This window comes from Bos javanicus, chromosome 16 (assembly GCF_032452875.1).
Source record: "Bos javanicus breed banteng chromosome 16, ARS-OSU_banteng_1.0, whole genome shotgun sequence".
In the NCBI taxonomy this organism is placed as follows: Eukaryota; Metazoa; Chordata; class Mammalia; order Artiodactyla; family Bovidae; genus Bos; species Bos javanicus.
In genome coordinates this window covers 48,112,135-48,133,764 of record NC_083883.1, presented here as the reverse complement: position 1 = coordinate 48,133,764, position 21,630 = coordinate 48,112,135, and the positions used below count along the sequence as shown (strand labels likewise).

The window sequence follows — 21,630 nt, the reverse complement described above, 5'->3', positions numbered from 1 at the left end:
ACCCTCAAAATTAGCTAAAGGACCATTTGGGGAAACAAAGGTAGCAGCACACTAGGCTTTAAATCTCCTCCAAGGGACTTCTCTGAAGTCCACGCTCCCAACGCAAGGGGCCCAGGTTTGATCCCTGGTCAAGGAACTAGATCCCGCATGCTGCAACTAAGACCCAGTGTTGCCAAATAAATAAATAAAAATAAATATTTTAAATAATAATAAATAAATCTCCTCCAAGCCCTGCATGAAAACAGACAGGGCAGCTGGGAAAGCAAACAAAGAGCCCCCAGGCCATGCCGACAGCCAGTCAGGCGGGAGAAGCCAACAGGGTCATCCTGTCCTGGCTGACAGTTAATTCAATTAGAAGGCCTTCACGCAAGCTGTCGGTTTCCAGCGTCATAACTACACCAAAGTTCAACACGTGAAAATTCCTTTCCAGAAAAAGTACTTATTATTTTTCCATTAACGATAGCTGTAGAGGTTTCTTCTCTAAGAAAATGATCTCTTCAGGTATTTCTAAGGACCAAAGTAAACTAGATTTATTATTTTGAACTGCATTTATTACATTTCACTACTGTCCTTTTGGGCTTCCCAAGCGGCGCCAGTGGTAAAGAACCTGCCTGCCAAAACAGGAGATGTAACAGATTTGGGTTCGATCCTCGGGTGGAGAAAATCCCCTGGAGGAGGGCATGGAAACTTACTCCAGTATTCTTGCCTGGAGAATCCCATGGACAGAGGAGCCTGGCGGACTACAGTCCATAGCGTCACAAAAAGTTGGACACAACTGAAGCGACTTAGCATGCACAGCACGCATTATCCTTTTGAATAGTTTAATTAAAAACCAAAATAATAATGTTTATATCAAATCATAAAACGCACATATTTTATAATTTAGGATACTATCTTTATTTCACACTAACATTTCTTAGAGGTTAGCATTTATTTTTTAAATGTAATTGTGAATATGTCAAAGAAAGGAAGATACTAGAGTTAAAGAAGGGAATGAGTTTGACTTTTGGTATTTTTTAACTATGTATTCTATACTTTCAATGCATTTAACTTTATCCAATAAAATTGTAAATTCATTCTAAACTCTGGTGGAAAACACATGCCTGCCACCCACCATTCCAGGGGATTCTGGCAGATATTCTGGAAACGTCTCAAGTACAAGCAGTGGTGTACATTTCAGTAGCACTTATGTGTGTGTGTGTGTATGTGTGTGTTAGTCACTCAGTCGTGTCTGACTCTTTGCAACTCCATGGACTATAGCCCGCCAGGCTCCTCTGTCCATAGGATTCACCAGGCAAGAATACTAGAGTGGGTTGCCATTCCCTTCTCCAGGGAATCTCCCTAACCCAAGGATCGAATCCAAGTTTCTGGCATTGCAGGGAGATTCTTTACCAGTGAGCCACCTGGGAAGCCCATCACTTACGTAAGATGTAATTATACCTGAGAACATTCTGATAAGCACAAAAAATTGGAAAGAATAAAACAATTAAAAACAACAAATGCACTGCCTTTTTGAGGGAAAAGGAAAATACTTAATAATATAGTTTGTCCCGAAGCAATAAACTACCAAGTTTTGGTATCTGAATATTTTTAAACATCTCAGAAAATCCTGGAGGACCATGAAGATGAAGGCCAAGACATCGAGTCCCAGGACAGAGAAACAAGTGTGCTGCTGCCACCAGCTGTGAGATTAAACTCAATGAGACCAGTTTCCAAAAACCAGAATCTCAGCTGATAAAAAAAGTCACTCCCAAACAACAGACTCACTGGCGCCTTTGCACAGCATTCAGGACCTGCTGCCCGAGAGACACTGGCCAGCCCTCCCTAGATACCCAGCAGCATCCATCAGAGGAAAGCCATCTGGATGGAGGATGGATGGACACTCAGCGCCCCTCTAGGGCTTCCACATTTGCTCATCCCCTACCTTTCTGACTTTCTAAGAGCCTAACTACCCATGATTGAGAATGTTCCTTCAGCCAATGAGATCCTTAGAAGCCAAGAGCTCAGTGCTCTTTCAACCCTCCTGCTAACCTCCCTCTCTTCTCACCACAGGTGGGATTCCCCACCAGGATGCTGGCTTCCTGTCCTTGGGGATAAACTAAGAGGCCCTGAACACAAGGTACCAGCCTCAGCAGAAGGAGCTGGTACAGCCAATATGAAGCTGACAGCGGCAGTCACACACACGGGGACGGGGACGTTGCCATCCATGGAAGAGCATTACTTCCTCCAGCATCGACAGCCCTCCATCCCTTTTTCAAAGCCACACCCTGAGGTCGTGGCCTCCCCACTCCCAGATTGCACACCAAGGAAATAAAAATCACTTTTTAAAAACAACAAACTCAAGGCTACATTAACAGTGCAACATAAAGCTGGCAGAAAAGCTATGACAAACCTAGTGAAAGTGAAAGTGTTAGTTGCTCAGTCACGTCCAACTCTTTGCGACCCCCATGGACAATTGCCCGCCAGCTCCTCTGTCCATGGAATTCTCCAGGCAAGAATACTGGAGTGGGTAGCCATTCCCTTCTCGAGGGGGATCTTCCCAACCCAGAGATTGAACCTGGGTCTCCCACATTGCAGGCAGATTCTTTACCATCTGAGCCATCAGAGAAGCCTAGACAGCATATTAAAAAGCAGACATCACTTTGCCGACAAAGGTCCATCTAGTCAAAGCTATGGTTTTTCCAGTAGTCATATACAGACGTGACAGCTGGACCACAAAGAAGGCTGAGCGCCAAAGAATTGATGCTTTCAAACTGTGGTGCTGGAGAAGATCCTTGAGAGTCCCTTGGACTGTAAGGAGATCAAACCAGTCAATCCTAAAGGAAATCAACCCTGAATATTCATTGGAAGGACTGATGCTGAAGCTGAAGCTCCAATCCTTTGGCCACCTGATGTAAAGAGCTGACTCACTGGAAAAGACCCTGATCCTGGGAAAGATTGAAGGCAGGAGGAGAAGGAGGTGGCAAAGGATGAGATGGTTAGATAGCCTCACCAACTCAATGGACATGATTTTGAGCAAACTCTGGAAGACAGTGAAGGACATAGAGTCTGGCATGCTATAGTCCACAGAGTTGCATACAGTCTTAGTGACTGATATGACTTAGCAACTGAACAACAACCATAAAGCTGGCAGTCCGTGGCTGTCAGCCAGCTTTTGATTCTTGAGCCCTGTGTCTGCAGGACACCCAAGAGAGATGTCCCTTTAAGTGTCACCAACAGACCTTTCAAAGCCTTCAGTCAGGGAGCTAACTCATGGCTAAAGCACAAAGTGTTGGGCCAGGTTTTATCACTGTCCAATTCTATACCTCTGTAGTCAGCAAAAACTCAATCAACTGATTCCAGTTAAAGCAATTTACAGCAAGTATCTGATAAATGTCATTTACCTGGGCACACATGGAGCTGTGCCATGAGCTTGAAGACTCAGTTCTCAGCACACACTTACTTGAAGGGGACACGGGTGGCTTCCTAAAAGACCGCCGCTCTGCCTTGGGGCCGCTTGCATTCGCTGTGGGTGTGTCTGGGTGTTCTTCAGGGCTCAGCGAGTACTGGAACTGGACCGTCCCTGACTCCACCTGCTTCACCTATGATGGACAACAAGAGAAGTGATGGCCATGCTCCCTCCATCAGCACTGTGTGGTCAGAATAATTCAACCAGGAACATCCCCTAGTCCTAAAACAATCAGTGTGGATTACCCTCAGCCAAGCGGAAATCAACAACATTGCTCCTATCTGAATGCATTTTTACTTAACCTATGTTATGCTGACTTTTCCTATTTTGAGTTTAAACACATGTAACCACCACCAGCATCAGGTACAGAGCAGCCCCACCACCTAAAACACTCACCCATCCTGCGCATACCCACATCCAACAATCACTGAACTGCTCTCCACCCCTGTCTTCGGTCCTACAAATGGGGACTCATGCTACAGAACCCTTGAGACTGGCTTCTTTCAGTCCCTGGTAGGCGGATGAGAGTCATCTGTGCAGCAGTGTGGAACCACAGCCGTTCTTTTTCATTACCAAGCAGTCTTCTATTGTACCATGTGCCTCAGCGTACTTATCCATTCACCCACTTAGAACATATGGGCTGTTTTCAGCTTGAGTGGTTATAAATAGAGCTGCTGGGAACACTGGTGTACATATTTCTGCATGGACATAAGTTTTCATTTCTCCATGTTTCATTTCTCTAAGAGTAGGATTGCTGGGTCATATGGTGCATGTATACTACACTTTACAGGAAACTGCTAATCTGTGACTTACTTCTGAACTCTGTATTCCGTTCCATTAGTCTATATGCCAATGCTTTTACCAACAGCACTTCATCTTGATTACCATAGCTTTAATGAAAGTGTTGAAATTGTCTAGCATGAATCCTCCAACTTAACTGTTCTTTTCAAAATTGTTTTGACCCTTCTAATTCCTTTGCTTTTCTATATAAAGTTGAGAATCAGGGACTTCCCTGGTGGTCCAGTGGTTAAGACTCCACCTGCCAATGTGGAGGACAGGGGTTCAATCATCCCTGGTCCAGGAAGATCCCACATGCCAACAGGCAACTAAGTCCATGCACCACAACTGCTGAGCCCGCACCCTGAAACTAGAAAGTAGCCTGTGCTCACCGCAACTAGAGAAGACCCTCGTGCAGCAACGAAGACCCAGCGCAGCCAAAAATTAATTAAAGTTTAGAATCAGCTTGTCTCTATTAAAAAATCATGTACGGATTTTGATTGAAATTGTATTAGACCTATAGATCAATTTGGGGAGAATTTGAATCTTTATCATGTGAGTCTTCCAATCCATAAAGAAGACCCTCCATTATATTTAGGTCTTCTGTGATTCACTTAAGAGTAATCAATGAGAATAATGACATGCAGCAAAAGGAATGTTTTATCATTTTCGGCACACAGATCCTGTACATATTTTGTTAGATTTCATTGAGGTGGGGGGGTGCTTTGTAAATAATACTGCTTTTTAGATTTTGCTTCCCAACTGTATATATTTTGTTAGTATAAAGAAATGTGACTGACTTTCCATTTGACCTCCTGCTGTATACTACAATCTCCCTAAACTTACTGTTTATTCTGGGAGTTTTTGATAAATCCTCCAAGATTTCCTACACAGAAAATCATACTGTTTGCACATAAGAAGAGTTTTGTTCCTTCCTTTCCAATCTCTACGTTTTTTTTTTAAATTTTGTTTTATTCCTCTATTTTACCGGCTAGAACTTCCCACGCAATGTCAAATAAGATGCTGAATACTATGAGTGGGCATTCTTCACTTCTTCCTGACCTAAGAGGGAAAGCATTCAATTTTTCACCATTAAGCATGATGCTAGCTAAAGAATTTTTGTAGCTACTCTTGATCAAGCTGAGGAAGTTCCTCTTTATTCCTGTTTGCTCGGTTTCTGTCATAAATGGATGCTTTGCCTGCATCAGTTGTTATTATTCACATGGTTTTCCTTCTTTAGGCTGTTAGAGTGAATTACATTTTCCAATAGAAAATAGCCTTGCATCCCTGGAATAAGCCAGGGTGTATTATTGGTCACGGTGTATTCTTCTTCTATACTGTTGGATGGACTTCCCTGGTGGCTCAGATGGTAAAGCATCTGCCTACAATGTGGGAGACCTGGGTTCAATCCCTGGGTCAGGAAGATCTCCTGGAGAAATGGCAACCCTGTCCAGCATTCTTGCCTGGAAAATCCCATGGATGGAGGAGCCTGGTGGGCTCCAAGTCCATGATGCAGCAAAGAGTCGGACTGACTGAGCGACTTCACTCACTCATACTGTTGGATTCAATTTACCAATATTTTGTTGAGCATTTTGCATCTGAGTTCACGAGGAATATGCATCCATGATTTTATTTTCGTATATTGTCTTTTTCCGATTTTGATATCAGGATAATGAAGGCCTTGTTACATAAATTTGGAATTGTTCCCACCTATCTTATTTTCAAGAAGAGAATCTATACAATTGGTATTGTTTTTCTTTTAAATGTTTAGTACAATTTATAGTGAATGAAAGTGAAAGCCACTCAGTAGTGTCCAACTCTTTGAGACCCCATGGACTATGGCCCGCCAGGCTCCTCTGTCCATGGAATTCTCCAAGCAAGAATACTGGAGCGGGTTGCCATTCCCTTTTCCAGATCTTCACAACTCAGGGATTGAACCCAGGTCTCCCATGTTTCAGGTAGATTCTTTACCGTCTGAGCCACCAGGGAAGCCCTCTATATTATACATTATATGTGAACAGGCTGGGATATTTCTTTATTTAAAAAAATTTAATGACAAATCCATTATCTATAAAGTTATAGGACTACTCAAGTTATATACTTCATCTTGGGTAAGTTTTGATGGTTTGTTGTTTAAGACAAACTGGTTCATTTCATCTAAATTTTCAAATTTATAGTATTTCCCCTAACATCCTTCCCATACCTGTGTGGTCTGGAGTGGTTATCCTTTCTTCCATGCCTATTACTAGTCATTTGTGTTCTCTCTTTACTTGTTAGAGGCTTGTCAAAGAATCAGTTTTTTACTTCACTGGCTTTCTCTAGTTTTTCCTCTATTGTTTTTCTGTTTTCAGCTATATTGGTTTCTGCACTTATATTTATTATTGATTTTTCTTTTACTTGCCTTAGGTTTACTTTCTGCTTCTTTTTCTAGTTTCTAAAAGTGGATGATCAGATTATTGATTTGAGACCTTTTTCTGTTCTTATATAAGCACTTAATGCTATAAATTCCCTGTAAATACACTTGAGCTGCAACCTACAAATTTTGATATGTCATGTTTTCACTTTTGTTCAGTTCAAAGTATCTTTTATATTTTCTTAAGGCTTCCTCTCTGACTTATGGATTATTTAAAAATGCATTAATTTCTAAGTGTTTATAGTTTTTTATGCTATCTTTGTTTTGGCTTCTAGTTTAATTCCATTGTGACCACAGAAAATACCTTGTGTAATTTAAATTCTTTTAAAATTACTAAAATTTGTTTTCTGATCCAGGCTATGGTCTTTCTTGGTAAATGTTCCATGTGCACTTGAAGAGAATATGAAGAGAATATATCCTGCCATTGTTGGGTGGACTGTTCTATGAAGGTCATTTAGATCCAGATGCTTCATAATATTGTTCAGTTCTATATACTGGTGATTTTCTATCAGTGTGCTTATAGTTTAATCTAAGAGGAGTGCTGAAATCTGCAAATGCAACTGCGAAGTTGTCTATTTCTTCTTTCCATTCTATTAGCTCTTTGCATTTTGAACCTCTGTGTTAGATACACACTTTTGGGTTTATATGTCTTTGTGGTGAATTGACTCTTTTATCACAGGTGACATCCCCCTTAATTCCTGGAAATTTCCTTTTCTCTGAAGTCTACTTTGCCTGGTATTAATATAGCTACTCAAGTTTTCTTTTGATTCATGTTTGCACACAGTATTTTTCCATCCTTTTGCTTTTGAAGTGAGTTCTTGACAGACAGCACATAGTTGGACCTTGAGATTTTCATGTCAACTGAAAATTTCTGTCCTGAAGTTGGTGCGTTCAGACTATTTACATTTCATGTAATTATTGGTGGGTCTGGGTTCAGGACTGTCATTTTATTATGATTTGTTCCTTCTGTTTCTCATTCCTGTTTCCCTTTCCTTCCTTATTTTGAATTATTCCATTTTATCTATCTACTGGGTTTCTTACTATCTCTTGATAGCTTATTTTTAGTGACTGCTCTAGGGTTTACAATGTAAATAATTTTTTCACAATCTACTCAAAAATCTATATTTTATTACTTCAAGTGGAATGCAGAAATCTTATCACCCTACAGGTCTCTTTATCTTCCCCTTTATAGCTATCTTAACCTCTTATACCTACATACCTTAAAAACCCTAACAGACACGGATATGATTTTTGTTTCAGCCATCAAACCCCTTTTAAAGAACTCAAAAGAAGGAGAATAGTGTATTCTATTCATCATTTTTGTTGCTCTTTCTTCATTCCTGATGTACCAAGTTTCCATCTGGTATAATTTCTCTTCTATCTAAAGAAATTCCTTTAGCAATTCTCTTAGAGCATCTCTACCTGCCAATGAACTCTCTGTTTTAGTTCATCTGAGGATGTCTTTATTTCACCTTCATTCCTGCAGGACGGTTGCTGGAATAGAATTCTGAGTTCTGGGGTCTTTCTGTTAGTGCTTTTAACATGTTGTTCCATTTCCTTCTGCCTCCATGGTTCCTGCAAGGAACCCACAATATTCAAACTATTGTTTCTCTATAAGTAATGCATCATGGCTGTCTTCAAGACTTTGTCTTTTTCAGCAGCTTGATTGTGATGTGTCCGAGTGTGGATTTCTCTGCATTTATCTCTGGGTTTTGGACGTCTTCGTTCTGTAAGTTTAAGTCTTTTGCCGACTCTGAGGAGTTTTCAGCCATCATTTCTTCATTTTTTCCTGCGCTGCACTCTTTCTCCCCCACCGGGGCTCTGATGACATGGGTGTTAGCCTTTGTGGCCCTGCCCCACAGGTCCGAGGCTTCGTCCACTCTCCTCCAATCAACGTTCTGTGGTTCAAGTTGAATAAATTCCACTGATTCATCTTCAAATACATTGATCCTTCTGTCATATCCATTCTGCTACTGAGTTCACCTAGTGAGTACTTTATCTTGGCAATTTTATTTTTCAGTTCTAAACTTTCCATTTGCTTCTTCTTTAGCTACCTCTTTGCTGAGACTTTCTATCTTTCCCTTTGCTTCAAAAGTGTTTGTTCTTATTTATTGGATTATTTTTATAATGCCTGTTTTAAAGGCTTTGTCTGATAATTCCAACATTTGTGTCATCTCAGTATCACTGCCTGTTGAATGTTATTTCCCCTGCAAGTTGAGGTTTTCCTGGTCCTTTGTTTGTCAATTAAGTATACACTGTATCATAGACATTCTGAATATCACTTTATAAGATTCTCTTTTAAATATCACATTGTAAGAATGTCTTTTAAAGTTTATGGAGAATGTTGATATTTTTGTTGGGTCAGAAATCAACCCAGCTGGGTTCAAGCCCCAGTTTCCAAGCAGCATCCTGTGGTTGGTGGTTTCAACATCAGTCACATTCTCAAAGCCTGGGCAGGGCTCCTCAGTCCTCTCCTAGCCATGACGCATGCAGGGGCAACTCTGTCCACAGTCCAGTTCTCAAAGACTGCCATACGCTATTAGGTCAGAGTCAGGCACATGAAGCTGGGGGTTAACTTAGCATTTCTTAAACAACTTTCCAGGGGACTTTCCAAGATCCTCCCTCTCCAGACCCCCCTTGTTGCTGTTGTTGTTGTTGTTATTCAGTCACTAAATCACGTTCAACTCTTTGTAACCCCATGGACTGCAGCACACCAGGCTTCCCCGTCTTCCACTATCTCCCAGAGTCTGCTCAAATTCCTGTCCATTGAGTTGGTGATGCTATCTAACCATCTCATCCTATGCCACTCCCTTCTCCTTTTGCCCTCAATCTTTCCCAGCATCAGGGTCTTCTCCAATAAGTTGGCTCTTCACATCAGGTGGCCAAAGTATTAGAGCTTCAGCTTCAGCATCAGTCCTTCCAATGAACATTCAAGTTGATTTCCTTTAGGATTGACTGGTTTGATCTCTTTGCAGTCCAAGGGACTCCAGATCCCACTAGTTCTTTTCAATTCTCAAGGGTTCCCCTTCCAATCCTCTGGTAAGACCCCACTGGGCTGCAAGCCTCTGGCAATGGTACCTGAATGCAAGGTCAAGCAGTGCAAGGAAGTGGGGAGAGGGCAGAGCGTGGTTGCTTTTTCAGTGCAAGAGTGTATAAAAGAGCTTATGTTCTCATCTATCATTATTATAAGTCAGTATACAATTGATACTAAAATTGATAAACTAAGAAGTAGCAGTAAACATATATTATTTAGAAAACAAGGTAAATACCATACGTCACAGCTAAGAGTTGAAACTGGCTACCTGTGGAGATATTAACTTTTTTAAAGACAACTATTTGCTTGAGGGAAGAATACAGGAGCTGTTTAAGAAGGAAAACATAAACATAATACACTATTTACCTTCACAGTAAATAACACTGAAATAATCTTAATAACATAAACCCCAAAATTTACTTAGTAAAAAAATTATGGGATGTTTATAATATGTATCTTTTTTCTTTTGATTAATATCTGTCAGTCCTGTTCAACTGTAAATTCCACAGGATTAGAGAGTTTTCCTAGAATAGATGTAGGTGCTCAGTAAAATTCACTGAGTGAATGAATAAGATAAAGAATTGACTGGTGCCCAGGCAGAGACCAGGCTTACCTAGGAGTCCACACTTCTGATGTGGTAATGCACTGCTACATGAGATGAGAAACAAGAAGATGCAAAACAGTGCCTTTAGAAAGCAGGAGAATGAATAGAGTTTGTGATCAGTGGCAGTTTATTATTTTAGTTAATAATATCTGCTTACAGTAGCGGTCCTCAACTAGGGGCAGTTCTGCCCACAGAACACATTAAGCCATGTCTATGAACATCTGGGCTCTCTATACATGGACATCACCAGATGGTGAATACCAAAATCAGACTGATTATATTCTTTGCAGCCAAAGATGGAGAAGCTCTATACAGTCAGCAAAAACAAGACTTGGAGCTGACTGTGGCTCAGATCATGAACTCTTTACTGTCAAATTCAGACTTAAATTGAAGAAAGTAGGGAAAAACACTAGACCATTCAGGTATGACCTAAATCAAATCCCTTATGATTATACAGTGGAAGTGAGAAATAGATTTAAGGGACTAGATCTGATAGATAGAGTGCCTGATGAACTATGGACTGAGGTTCGTGACACTGTACAAGAGACAGGAATCAAGACCATCTCCATGGAAAAGAAATGCAAAAAAGCAAAATGGCTGTCTGGGGAGGCCTTACAAATAGCTGAGAAAAGAAGAGAAGCGAAAAGCAAAGGAGAAAAGGAAAGATACAAGCATCTGAATGCAGAGTTCCAAAGAATAGCAAAAAGAGATAAGAAAGCCTTCCTCAGCGATCAATGCAAAGAAATAGAGGAAAACAACAGAATGGGAAAGACTAGAGTTCTCTTCAAGAAAATTAGAGATACCAAGCGAACATTTCATGCAAAGATGGGCTCGATAAAGGACAGAAATGGACTTAACAGAAGCAGAAGATATTAAGAAGAGGTGGCAAGAATACACAGAAGAACTGTGTATTCACGATGTGTGATTATCTGGGTCTAGTGTGATCACTCACCTAGAGCCAGACATCCTAGAATGTGAAGTCAAGTGGGGCTTAGAAAGCATCACTAAGAACAAAGCTAGTGGAGGTGATGGAATTCCAGTGGATCTATTTCAAATCCTAAAAGATGATGCTGTGAAAGTACTGCACTCAATATGCCAGCAAATTTGGAAAACTCAGCAATGGCCACAGGACTAGAAAAGGTCCATTTTCATTCCAATCCCAAAGAAAGGCAATGCCAAAAAATGCTCAAACTCAGCAGTGGCCACAGGACTGGAAAAGGTCAGTTTTCATTCCAATCCCAAAGAAAGGCAATGCCAAAAAAATGCTCAAACTACCGCACAATTGCACTCATCTCACACGCTAGTAAAGTAATGCTCAAAATTCTCCAAGCAAGGCTTCAGCAATACATGAACTGCGAACTTACAGATGTTCAAGCTGGTTTTAGGAAAGGCAGAGGAACCAGAGATCAAACTGCCAACATCGGCTGGATCATCAAAAAAGCAAGAGAGTTCCAGCAAAACATCTATTTCTGCTTTATTGACTATGCCAAAGCCTTTGACTGTGTGGATCACAATAAACTGTGGAAAATTCTGAAAGAGATGGGAACACCAGACCACCTGATCTGCCTCTTGAGAAACCTATATGCAGGTCAGGGAGCAACAGTTAGAACTGGACATGGAACAACAGACTGGTTCCAAATAGGAAAAGGAGTACATCAAGGCTGTATATTGTCACCCTGCTTATTTAATTTCTATGCAGAGTACATCATAAGAAACGCTGGGCTGGAAGAAGCACACGCTGGAATCAAGATTGCTGGGAGAAATATCAATAACCTCAGATATGCAGATGACACCACCCTTGTGGCAGAAAGTGAAGAGGAACTCAAAAGCCTCTTGATGAAAGTGAAAGAGGAGAGTGAAAAAGTTGGCTTAAAGCTCAACATTCAGAAAACGAAGATCATGGCATCTGGTCCCATCACTTCATGGGAAATAGATGGGGAAACAGTGGAAACAGTGTCAGAATTTATTTTGGGGGGCTCCAAAATCACAGCAGATGGTGATTGCAGCCATGAAATTAAAAGACGCTTACTCCTTGGAAGGAAAGTTATGACCAACCTAGATAGCATATTCAAAAGCAGAGACATTACTTTGCCAACAAAGGTCCGTCTAGTCAAGGCTATGGTTTTTCCAGTGGTCATATATGGATGTGAGAGTTGGACTGTGAAGAAAGCTGAGGGCCAAAGAATTTTGAACTGTAGTGTTGGAGAAAACTCTTGAGAGTCCTGTGGACTGCAAGGAGATCCAACCAGTCCATTCTAAAGAAGATCAGTCCTGGGTGTTCTTTGGAAGGAATGATGCTAAAGCTGAAACTCCAGTACTTTGGCCACCTCATCCAAAGAGCTGACTCATTGGAAAAGACTCTGATGCTGGGAGGGATTGGGGGCAGGAGGAAAAGGGGATGACAGAGGATGAGATGGCTGGATGGCATCACTGACTTGATGGATGTGAGTTCGAGTGAACTCCGGGAGTTGGTGATGGACAGGGAGGCCTGGCGTGCTGCAATTCATGGGGTCGCAAAGAGTCAGACACGACTGAGTGAGTGACTGAACTGAACTGAACTGAACTGGGGTGGGGGTGTGCTACTGCCTCTAAGGGGTGGAGGCCAGCAATGCAGTTCAACATCCTCCAGGGTAGTGCCTGGGACAGACCCACAGCAAAGAACAGTCTGGCCCCAAATGCTGACAGTGCTGAGTGGAGAAACCCTGATTAGAAGTGATATTTCTCATGGAAGATGATGGTATTTGATACATTTGTGACCTTGAGATAGTCCAACCTTCACAACACTTATGTTCCAATATAGTTTACACACTTAAAAAGCAAAGGAAATGTAGTGGACATGAGAAGGCTAAAAGTAAACAGAATAAGGATTTATTTACAAAGGTACATACACAGCAAGAGAGAATGAGAATATGGCAGTAGCTTCAGGATTTCTAATAGCAAGTTTATAATAAGGGCTGAAACCAGACCATGTGGGAATGCAGCAAAATGTAGTCCTGTAATGAGGGACATTCCTTATAATAAGAGAAGCTGCATGATCAGCTGCTCGCTGATTCAGGTCCCCAAGGCATAATCCACATCATAAATAATAACACTGAATATGATGCTTGTCACTGGAGTCAGCACATGAATGACATACTGAAATAACAGGTATGGTCCTTTACCCAAGAAAAATGAGCCAATTGAGTCCTAGAAGGCTCCCATTTGATCTGCTGAGACAGGATAGGTGTATCTCAGGAATGTCAGCAGAAGAATAAAACACATACCCAGGCAGAAACCCTGCAATGACCCATTAGTGTCAGAAGGACCCAGAAGTCAGCCAGAGCAGGGGTGTCACACAGCATCTGTGTCCTGGGGTCCCTGCTCCCCACCCTGCAGGACTGCCAACAGGCCAGGGGAGCACATGGGGTGAGACCCACACACAAACATGCCTTCACGGGCCCACTTCTGTTTGCTTTCTACAGTGGGGATCAGAGAAAGCTTCATTTCAAAATGGATTTATATAAGTTCTGCTGTGGTCCCTCCCCTCTGGACACAGCTAGAGAGAGTCGAGGTCAAGTGAACATAAGTGATGAGCCACAAAGACCAGCCAGGGGGATGCCAACTGCCCAGCTCGCACTCCAGCCTTGTGCACACAAGACACAGCCCCCAGTGTACAAACATTAAAAGAGGGCTTGTTTATAAGGGAACCCTCCTCGACTGCTGGTGGGAATGAAAGTTGACGGAGCCACTGTGGAAAACAGTACAGAGGTGCCTCAGAAAGCTAAAAATAGAATTATTATATGATCCAGCACTTCCACTCCTGAGCAAACATATGGAAAAAACTATAATTCAAAAAGATACATGTATCCCTATGTTCGTAGCAGCACTAGTCACAATAGCCCGGACATAGAAACAACCTAAATGTCCAACCATAGAGGTGTGGATAAAGATGCTGTGGCACATATACACAGAGGAACACTACTCAGCCTTGAAAAAGAATGAAATAATGCCATTTGCTACAACATGGATGCGACTAGAGAGTATCATACTAAGTGAAGGAAGACAGAAAGAGTAAGACAAATACCATATGATATCGCTTATATGTAGCATCTAAAATATGACACAAATGAAGTTATCTATGAAAGAGAATCACAAAACATAGAGAAGACTTGTGATTGGTGGGGGATGGGGGAGGGAAGGATTGGGAGTTTAGGGTTAGCAGATGCGAACTGATCCATATAAAATGGACAAACAACAAGGTCCTACTGAATAGCACAGGGAACTATACTCAATGCTGCTGCTGTTGCTAAGTCACTTCAGTCGTGTCCGACTCTGTGCGACCCCATAGACGGCAGCCCACCAGGCTCCCCCGTCCCTGGGATTCTCCCAGCAAGAACACTGGAGTGGGTTGCCATTTCCTTCTCCAATGCATGAAAGTGAAAAGTGAAAGCGAAGTTGCTCAGCCGTGTCTGACTTCTAGCAACCCCATGGACTGCAGCCTACCAGGCTCCTCTGGCCATGGGATTTTCCAGGCAAGAGTACTGCAGTAGGGTGCCACTGCCTTCTCCGACTATATTCAATATTCTGTGATAAACCATAGTGGAAAAGAATATGCAAAAGAATGTATATATGTGTGTAACCAAGTCACTTTGCTGTATGGCAGTAATTAATACAACACTGTACTTAAACTATATTTCAATAAAAAATAATTTTTTAAAAAAGAGAGCATTTTAAAAAGCACAGAAGTGATCTCGTGGCTCTCTGTGTAAAAATAAGAGGCACAGGCCACCTTGAGAAATGGCTACATAAGCAGGGGCATAATAAGACCCCAGAAAAACCACCACCTTCAGGGAGGTCAAAGTGAAAGTGAAGTCGCTCAGTCGTGTCCAACTCTTAGTGGCCCGTGGACTGTAGCCCACCAGGCTTCTCCATCCATGGGATTCTCCGGGCAAGAATACTGGAGTGGACTGCCATTTCCTTCTCCAGCGGATCTTCCCAACCCAGGGATCGAACCCAGGTCTCCAGCATTGCAGGCAGAAGCTTTAACCTCTGAGCCACCAGGGAAGCCCACAAAACTGATTATAATTCAGCAGTCACACTTATATTTTTTCTTTTTTTAATTTTTTTTCTTTATCCTGCCATTATTTTTTAGTCATTATTTTTTTAATTTGTTTTTAATCAAAGGATAACTGCTTTACAATACTGTGTTGGTTTCTGCCACACATCAACATGAATCAGCTATAGGTATACGTATGTCCCCTCTCTCTTGAACCCCTCCTCCCACCTCCCATCCCATCCCACCCCTCTAGGTTGTCACAGAGCACCCGATTTGAGCTCCCTGGGTCCTACAGCAAATTCCCACTGGCTATCTATTTTACATATGGTAATGTGTGTTTCTGATTATGACTCAGCAATCATACTTATTTTTTAAGGGCAAATCTGTGACCTGAAAAAATACTGCTCATGAAACATCGACAAACGTATTTGTCAGCTCTGCTGTTGAAAATACATGAACTTGCTAGAAGCATGTAAAAAGCAATCACACTTATAGGGTCTCTAACATTTACCTCTTCGGAGCTTATGCTGGCTGGGGGTACCTTATAGACCAGACAGTGCGAAGGGTTGGACTGGATGCCACCCTGGAGAGGTAACATCACCTGCCCGGAGCTGGCTTCCAGCGAGGGGTTCCAGACAGCCCAGCGAACCATGTGCATACATGCCAGGCTGGACAAGGAGGTGAGTGAAGCTGCCTGGAATGGAAACAAAGCATATGGGTCATAGGTTGTCACCAAACCCCCATGGGTGGGGAAATCAACAGTGCTTTCCCGGGAAAATCTCGCCACAGGGCAGCGCAGCAAGGCAGGGGGTCATCACAAAAAGAAGGCCCACCACAGAGGAGGATGTGGCACCACATCGGTGGCTCAGAGTGGGCAGGGAAGCCAGCCTCTGATTCTGAGACCCTCCCCACTCCCGCCCCAGTGTAACCAGGACCCTCCTGAAGACCAACACTGCCTTTATGATTCCTCCTCTTCCACAGGATCCTTATGCAGGTTTCCTTTTCTTCCTTTTTAGGAATACAGTTTCTTTACAATGTCTTGTTAGTTTCTGCTGTACAACAAAGTGAATCAGCTACGTGTATACATGTATCCCTTCCCCCTAGAGCCTCCCTCCCCTCACCCCATCCCACACCTCTAAGTCATCACAGAGCACTGAGCTGAGCTCCCTGTGCTTTACAGCAAGCCCCCACCAGCTGTGTATTTTACACATGGTGGCGTCTATATGTCAGTGCCACTCTCCCGGTTTGCCCCACTCTCCCTCCCCAGCCTGTGTCCACAGGGCCACTCTCTAGTCTGTGTCTCTATTTCTGCTTTGCAAATAGGTTCATCTGAACCCTTTTTCTAAATTCCACATGTATGCATTAATATACAATATTTGTTTTTCTTTCTGACTTACTGCACTCTGTATGACAGACTCTAGGTCCATCCACGTCTCTACAAATGACCCAATTTCATTCCTTTTACTGACTGAGTAATATTCCATTGTGTACATGTACCACATCTTCCGCAGGTTTTCAAACGCTCTGCACTTTACCATCCACCCAGATCCATGAATAAAACACCAGGAATGGCACTTTGTGTTAGTAACGAGACACTTCATCAAATAATGAAGAATATACGTGCACACTCCAGTTAGGGTTTCAGCACACATTTTCTCCAGCACTTTCAGCTCCTCACTGTATGTTCTGTGTATGTAGCTTATATGTAACTTATATGTAACTAGGAAATCACCCAGGCCAAATGTTTCCTGCTGTGCCTTCTTTCACTGTCTCTATCACTGGCCAGATGAAAGGGAGGACAATGCTAGGACACCCCTCCCCAGAAGTAGCCTCCACCTTCAGACAAAGCCATTTTCACAAATATGGTTTCAAGGCTTGAGTCAGTGGTATTTTAAAGAAACCACTTTCATCCATTATTCAAAATGAAGCAAGAATAAAGTGGAACTCAGAGTGGGTCCTGGTCAAGTCCTGACATTCCTGCTCAGCTGGGCAATGAGACTCGTGATCTACCCCCTTAAGGCAGCTCCAGAGACACTGGCTCATTCCCTGGCAGGAGACATATCAGTACCCCCAGGAAGGCCATTTCCTGACCAGAAGCCACCAGGCACATGACAACAGCAGGTAAGACAGGAGCCCGGGAACAGCGCTTTCCACCCCAAGAGCCCAGTGGCATCAAACGAAGTCAGACTGACAGCCCAGACTCAGGGCAGCAGCCACACCCGCCTCCACCCGATTCCCAGCCCCCCTGGGGATGCGGGGCAGAAGCCACCTGCAGGCGGCAGGTGTGAAATGGAACATGGTCGTGAGAAGGCTGGGGCCTGGACCTGGGACCTGAGACCCTTGGCTGCAGTGCTTGCACCTGGACACACCTCTCCTCCAGCAACAAAATACAAAGAAACTGTAGGGACTAAAAAACAGCTGCATGCATGTGCAGTTGGGGCAAATTATAGACAAGATACAAAAAGACCAAACACCCAACTGCCATTTGCAAAATGCCAGGAGCAAAAACAGGGTACTACTCACACCCCTTGCACACACCACCACCAAGGGGTGAGCAAACCACCTAGGCCACTCCTCCAGCCTGACCCCTAGACCTGCTCTGACCCTCACCCCAAAAAGGAACCAGCTCACCCAGTCCTTGGGGAACAAGCAAGAGAAGTTGTTGCTTGTTTTCACCCCCCTGCAACCAGCCAGAACCCCAATAAAGCTTTGCCTGGATTTCCTGTCTGGCCTCTGATCAATTTCTATTGATCAGGAAAGGCCAAGAACCCTGATCAGTACCAAACTCAGCATCTTCCTCCACACCCTGGGGCACTAGGAGAGCAAAGGACTGGACGGTTCCTTACCAAAGCCCTCCATCCCTCTTGACCACCAACCACGTGAGCTAACCCAGCAGCCCTCCAACTCAGGCCGTGGTCACAGGGAAGCAGACAGCCTGCAAGGAGGGGGTCTCAGACTCTCAGAAGGAGTGGAAGCCAAGGCTTGTCTGCAGTGGTCCCCAGGAAAGGGGAGGGTCCCCAAGGAAAGGCGATGGGAATCCTTTGACCTGAGCTGTGTCTGGGACCACGGAGCCCAGGAAGGCTCTAGCAGTGTACCCTGGGCTCCCAACGGACCCTGGATGATTGACTGGACACGAGTGAGTCATGTGTCACTGTCACAGCCAGGACTTGAGTGCACTCAGGTTCAAGGCAGATCGCATATAAACACACAAGAACTCTGGGTGGAATCCAACACAGAGGAATTGACGGTCAGCTGGGCGAGACCTCAGCAGAGGCTACGTGCACACAATACGGAACAGGAAGCGCTGGGACTTCCCTGGCGGTTCAGAGGTTGGAACTCCACCCTTCCACTGCCGGGGCTGTGGGTTCGATCCCTGGTCGGGGAACTAAGCAGGGGGGCGGAGAGAACAGGAAGTTCAAGTTTCACCTAAGTTGGTCTTTCCAGACTGCTTCAGATGACAGCCCATCCTATCACATCCTTTGTATCCACGTGGGGAACATCCAGAATCAGTGTCTGCTTGTGAATTAACCTCTTTTTCCTGAGGCCCCCTGTAACTGGACCTCAAACCACCCACTTCAGCCTCTTCTGATCGTTTACTGGAGCTAAACCCATTTCAGACCACGGGTTAGGATTCCGCCGTGTTCTGCACAGTCACAGAGCTGAGCAGGGGTTTGGGTCAATTCAATGAGCAAAAACCCACATCCTGGAAACACAAGCCAAGAACCAGCCAAGTAAGGATCCTAAGCGTGAGTCTGTGTGCCGCACTCCCAGTGTCAAATATGCGCTTCTGGTGTCTGTCAAATATACAGAGGGCACCCGCCCTTCCCGTCCCTCAGCCGGGGGACAGAACAAAACGGCCCTGAGTAACCACAGTGTTACCAGCCAAAAGCTGCGAAAAAAATCCACTGCTTTTTATAAAATAAATGATAGGGGCTTCCCTGGTGGTCTAGTGGCTAAGACGCCATGCTACCACTGCAGGGGGGCCCAGGTTCGATCCCTGGTCAGGGAACTAGATCCCACCTGCCACAACTAAAGTTCTGCAGGCTGCAAAGAAAATCAATAATCCCATGTACTGCAACTTAGACCTGGCGCAGCCAAATAGATAAATAAAGGAGAAAAAGTTTAAAAGCCAAATTAAGGAATACCATCACAATGATATTAAAAATAAAAATACTAAATGTATTCACAAAACTGGCCAGAAAAAAAAAAAAACTATAAGGACTCAGTGATACCTATACTACTTTTGTAAATAGCCATCTCCCCTAAATTCATAAGTTTACTACAGGGTCAAAGTTAAAACATGTGCCCCCGGTTTCATGCTATCTGTGCCAGTCCCTTCTGGCTTAATCTCTCAAAAGCAGCAACCGATCCCCAGCTTCCTACTTTCACGTTTTCTGTTGATTTTCTTGTCCTTGGTCTATATGGTGTTTCTCTGTGTGAAGCAGATGTCAGATAAACAAATAGCCACTTCCCACACTTTGTTTCAACATCTCTAACAAGAAGGGAGGGTCAGTGAGTTATGGCTCACTCCTTCATTGGGACAACGGCTAGGTGGCAATCCACTGGCCCTTTATTAGTCTGTACTCTCTCCCGACAGGCCAGGGCGATGCCTGCAAACGAGACCCTCCCTAAGCCCAGGCTCCCAACTCCCACCCTCAGCTCAAGGACAAGGCCAGGCGCAGCCAAGCAGGTGGGCAGAGCAAGAGCAGTATTTCATCCGTCAATGTGACAAACCTCCTCCTGTCTGTGAATCTAGTGGGTGAGATCAGATCTGTTACTTTAAAGTATCTTATTCTGTCAAAGTGGGTTTGACTTCATCCAAATTGTAAAAAAAAAAAAAAAACACACACACACATTGAATTGTTCCCATTCACATTTTCAGTTACAATAGGAGACAACACACAAAAGGCCAAAGGAATACACTTGGATCACCAGTCAGGTTCGCCATGGAACAGAAGTGCATGCTGACATTCACCAGGCACGGGGCACACAGAACACAGACACTTGACCCCTGGAGATGCTGCAACCCAGGCTCCCCGGAATAGACTGAATGGTGGCCCAAAATGCATGTCCGCTCCCCAATCCCTGGACTCTGTGACTGTTACCTTATTCAGAGAAAAGGTCCATGCAGAGGTAACTGAGTGCCATGAGATGATGAGACCTAATGATCCAGGGAGGCCCTAAACCCAGTGACAGGTGTTTGTACAAGAGCAGGACAGAGAGAGACCTGAGACAGAAAAACAGAGGGAGACGCACAGATGGAAGGCCACGTGAAGACAGAAGCAGAGGCTGGAGCGATGCAGTCGAAGCCTAGGAATGAAACCTAGGAGAGGCAGGAGGGATGCTCCCTGGAGCCTTTGGAAGGAGCAAGCCCCTCCCGATGTCTCGATTTCAGCCAAATGGAATCAATTCTGGATCCAGGACTGTGAGAGAATAGATGTCTGCTGTTTTAAGCCAAGTCATTCAGGGCAGTCTGTTCAGGCCACCCCAGGAGACTGAGGGAGGGGCTCCCCTTGGCCTCTGTCCCCAGACCAGCTCAGAACTCCCCTCGAGGCAGGTAAACATATCTGGATGTTTCATAAGGTTGACTTTTGTCTAGATCTTCAGTGAGAACTTTTTCCTCCTGGTGGGGCCCCATGTCACCTCCTGAGCCCCCTCCATGCCAACTCTGGGTACTACAGCCCAAAGCCCAGAAACACACTGCAGAGGTGATGGGGCACCCATAGGTGGGGGTTCCCCTGGCCTGAGGCCACCTCCAGAGACAGAATTGGCCCCCCTCAATGGGGGCAGCTATACCAGGGCCCGTGATGAACACAAACAAGAAAAGCAAACTGCTATGTGAGAAGGTGTCCAAACATCCCCAGCAGCAGGCCCATCACAGGATGGGAGGCGGGGGATAAGGGAGCTGAGAGACAGAGAGAGATTTAGGAACCTTGGGACAGATAGAGGAGCCGGGCAGAAGGCAGCCTGGCCCAGGTGGGCACAGGCCCCTTCTGGGGTGTCCACCACATGCCCATGTGACCCTCCGCACAGCTCACAAATGCCAACCCCAGAGGGGTTGCAGCCAGCCACAGAGGGTGGGCCCAGGCCTGACCCCGGCAGCACAGACCAAGATGCTTCCATCCGCATGGAAGCCAGGCTGGCCCACATGGGCAGCTGGCAGCTCTGGAGTCTCAGGGCTGGGCCACGAGCAACACCTAAGGTTAAGGTGGCTGTTTTCATGTGCTCCTTATAGCACCCTGGGTGCCTGACCACTGAGAACTTCACGAGGCCTGAGACCCTGAAAGCCATCCAAGGGGCAGAGTTAGAAAAGAAACGG

The 21,630-nt window shown here is 44.3% G+C and overlaps 1 protein-coding gene across 6 annotated transcripts in view; it reads right to left on the bottom strand.

Moving 5' to 3' along the window:
• The window catches only part of NPHP4 (nephrocystin 4), a 137,813-nt gene that overhangs the window by 63,595 nt on the left and 52,588 nt on the right, over positions 1–21,630 (bottom strand). For 5 of the 6 annotated variants that reach the window (XR_009729979.1, XM_061382913.1, XM_061382912.1 and 2 more), the window contains 2 exons: positions 15,823–16,005; positions 3,443–3,581 (listed from right to left, as the gene is read on the bottom strand). Coding sequence is in view for 5 of the 6 variants with exons in the window: in XM_061382913.1 (XP_061238897.1) it covers positions 3,443–3,581; positions 15,823–16,005 (322 nt within the window). In the remaining variant the exon portion in view is untranslated. The remainder of the gene's footprint in view (positions 1–3,442; positions 3,582–15,822; positions 16,006–21,630) is intronic. The other variant, XM_061382911.1, reaches the window with a different exon arrangement.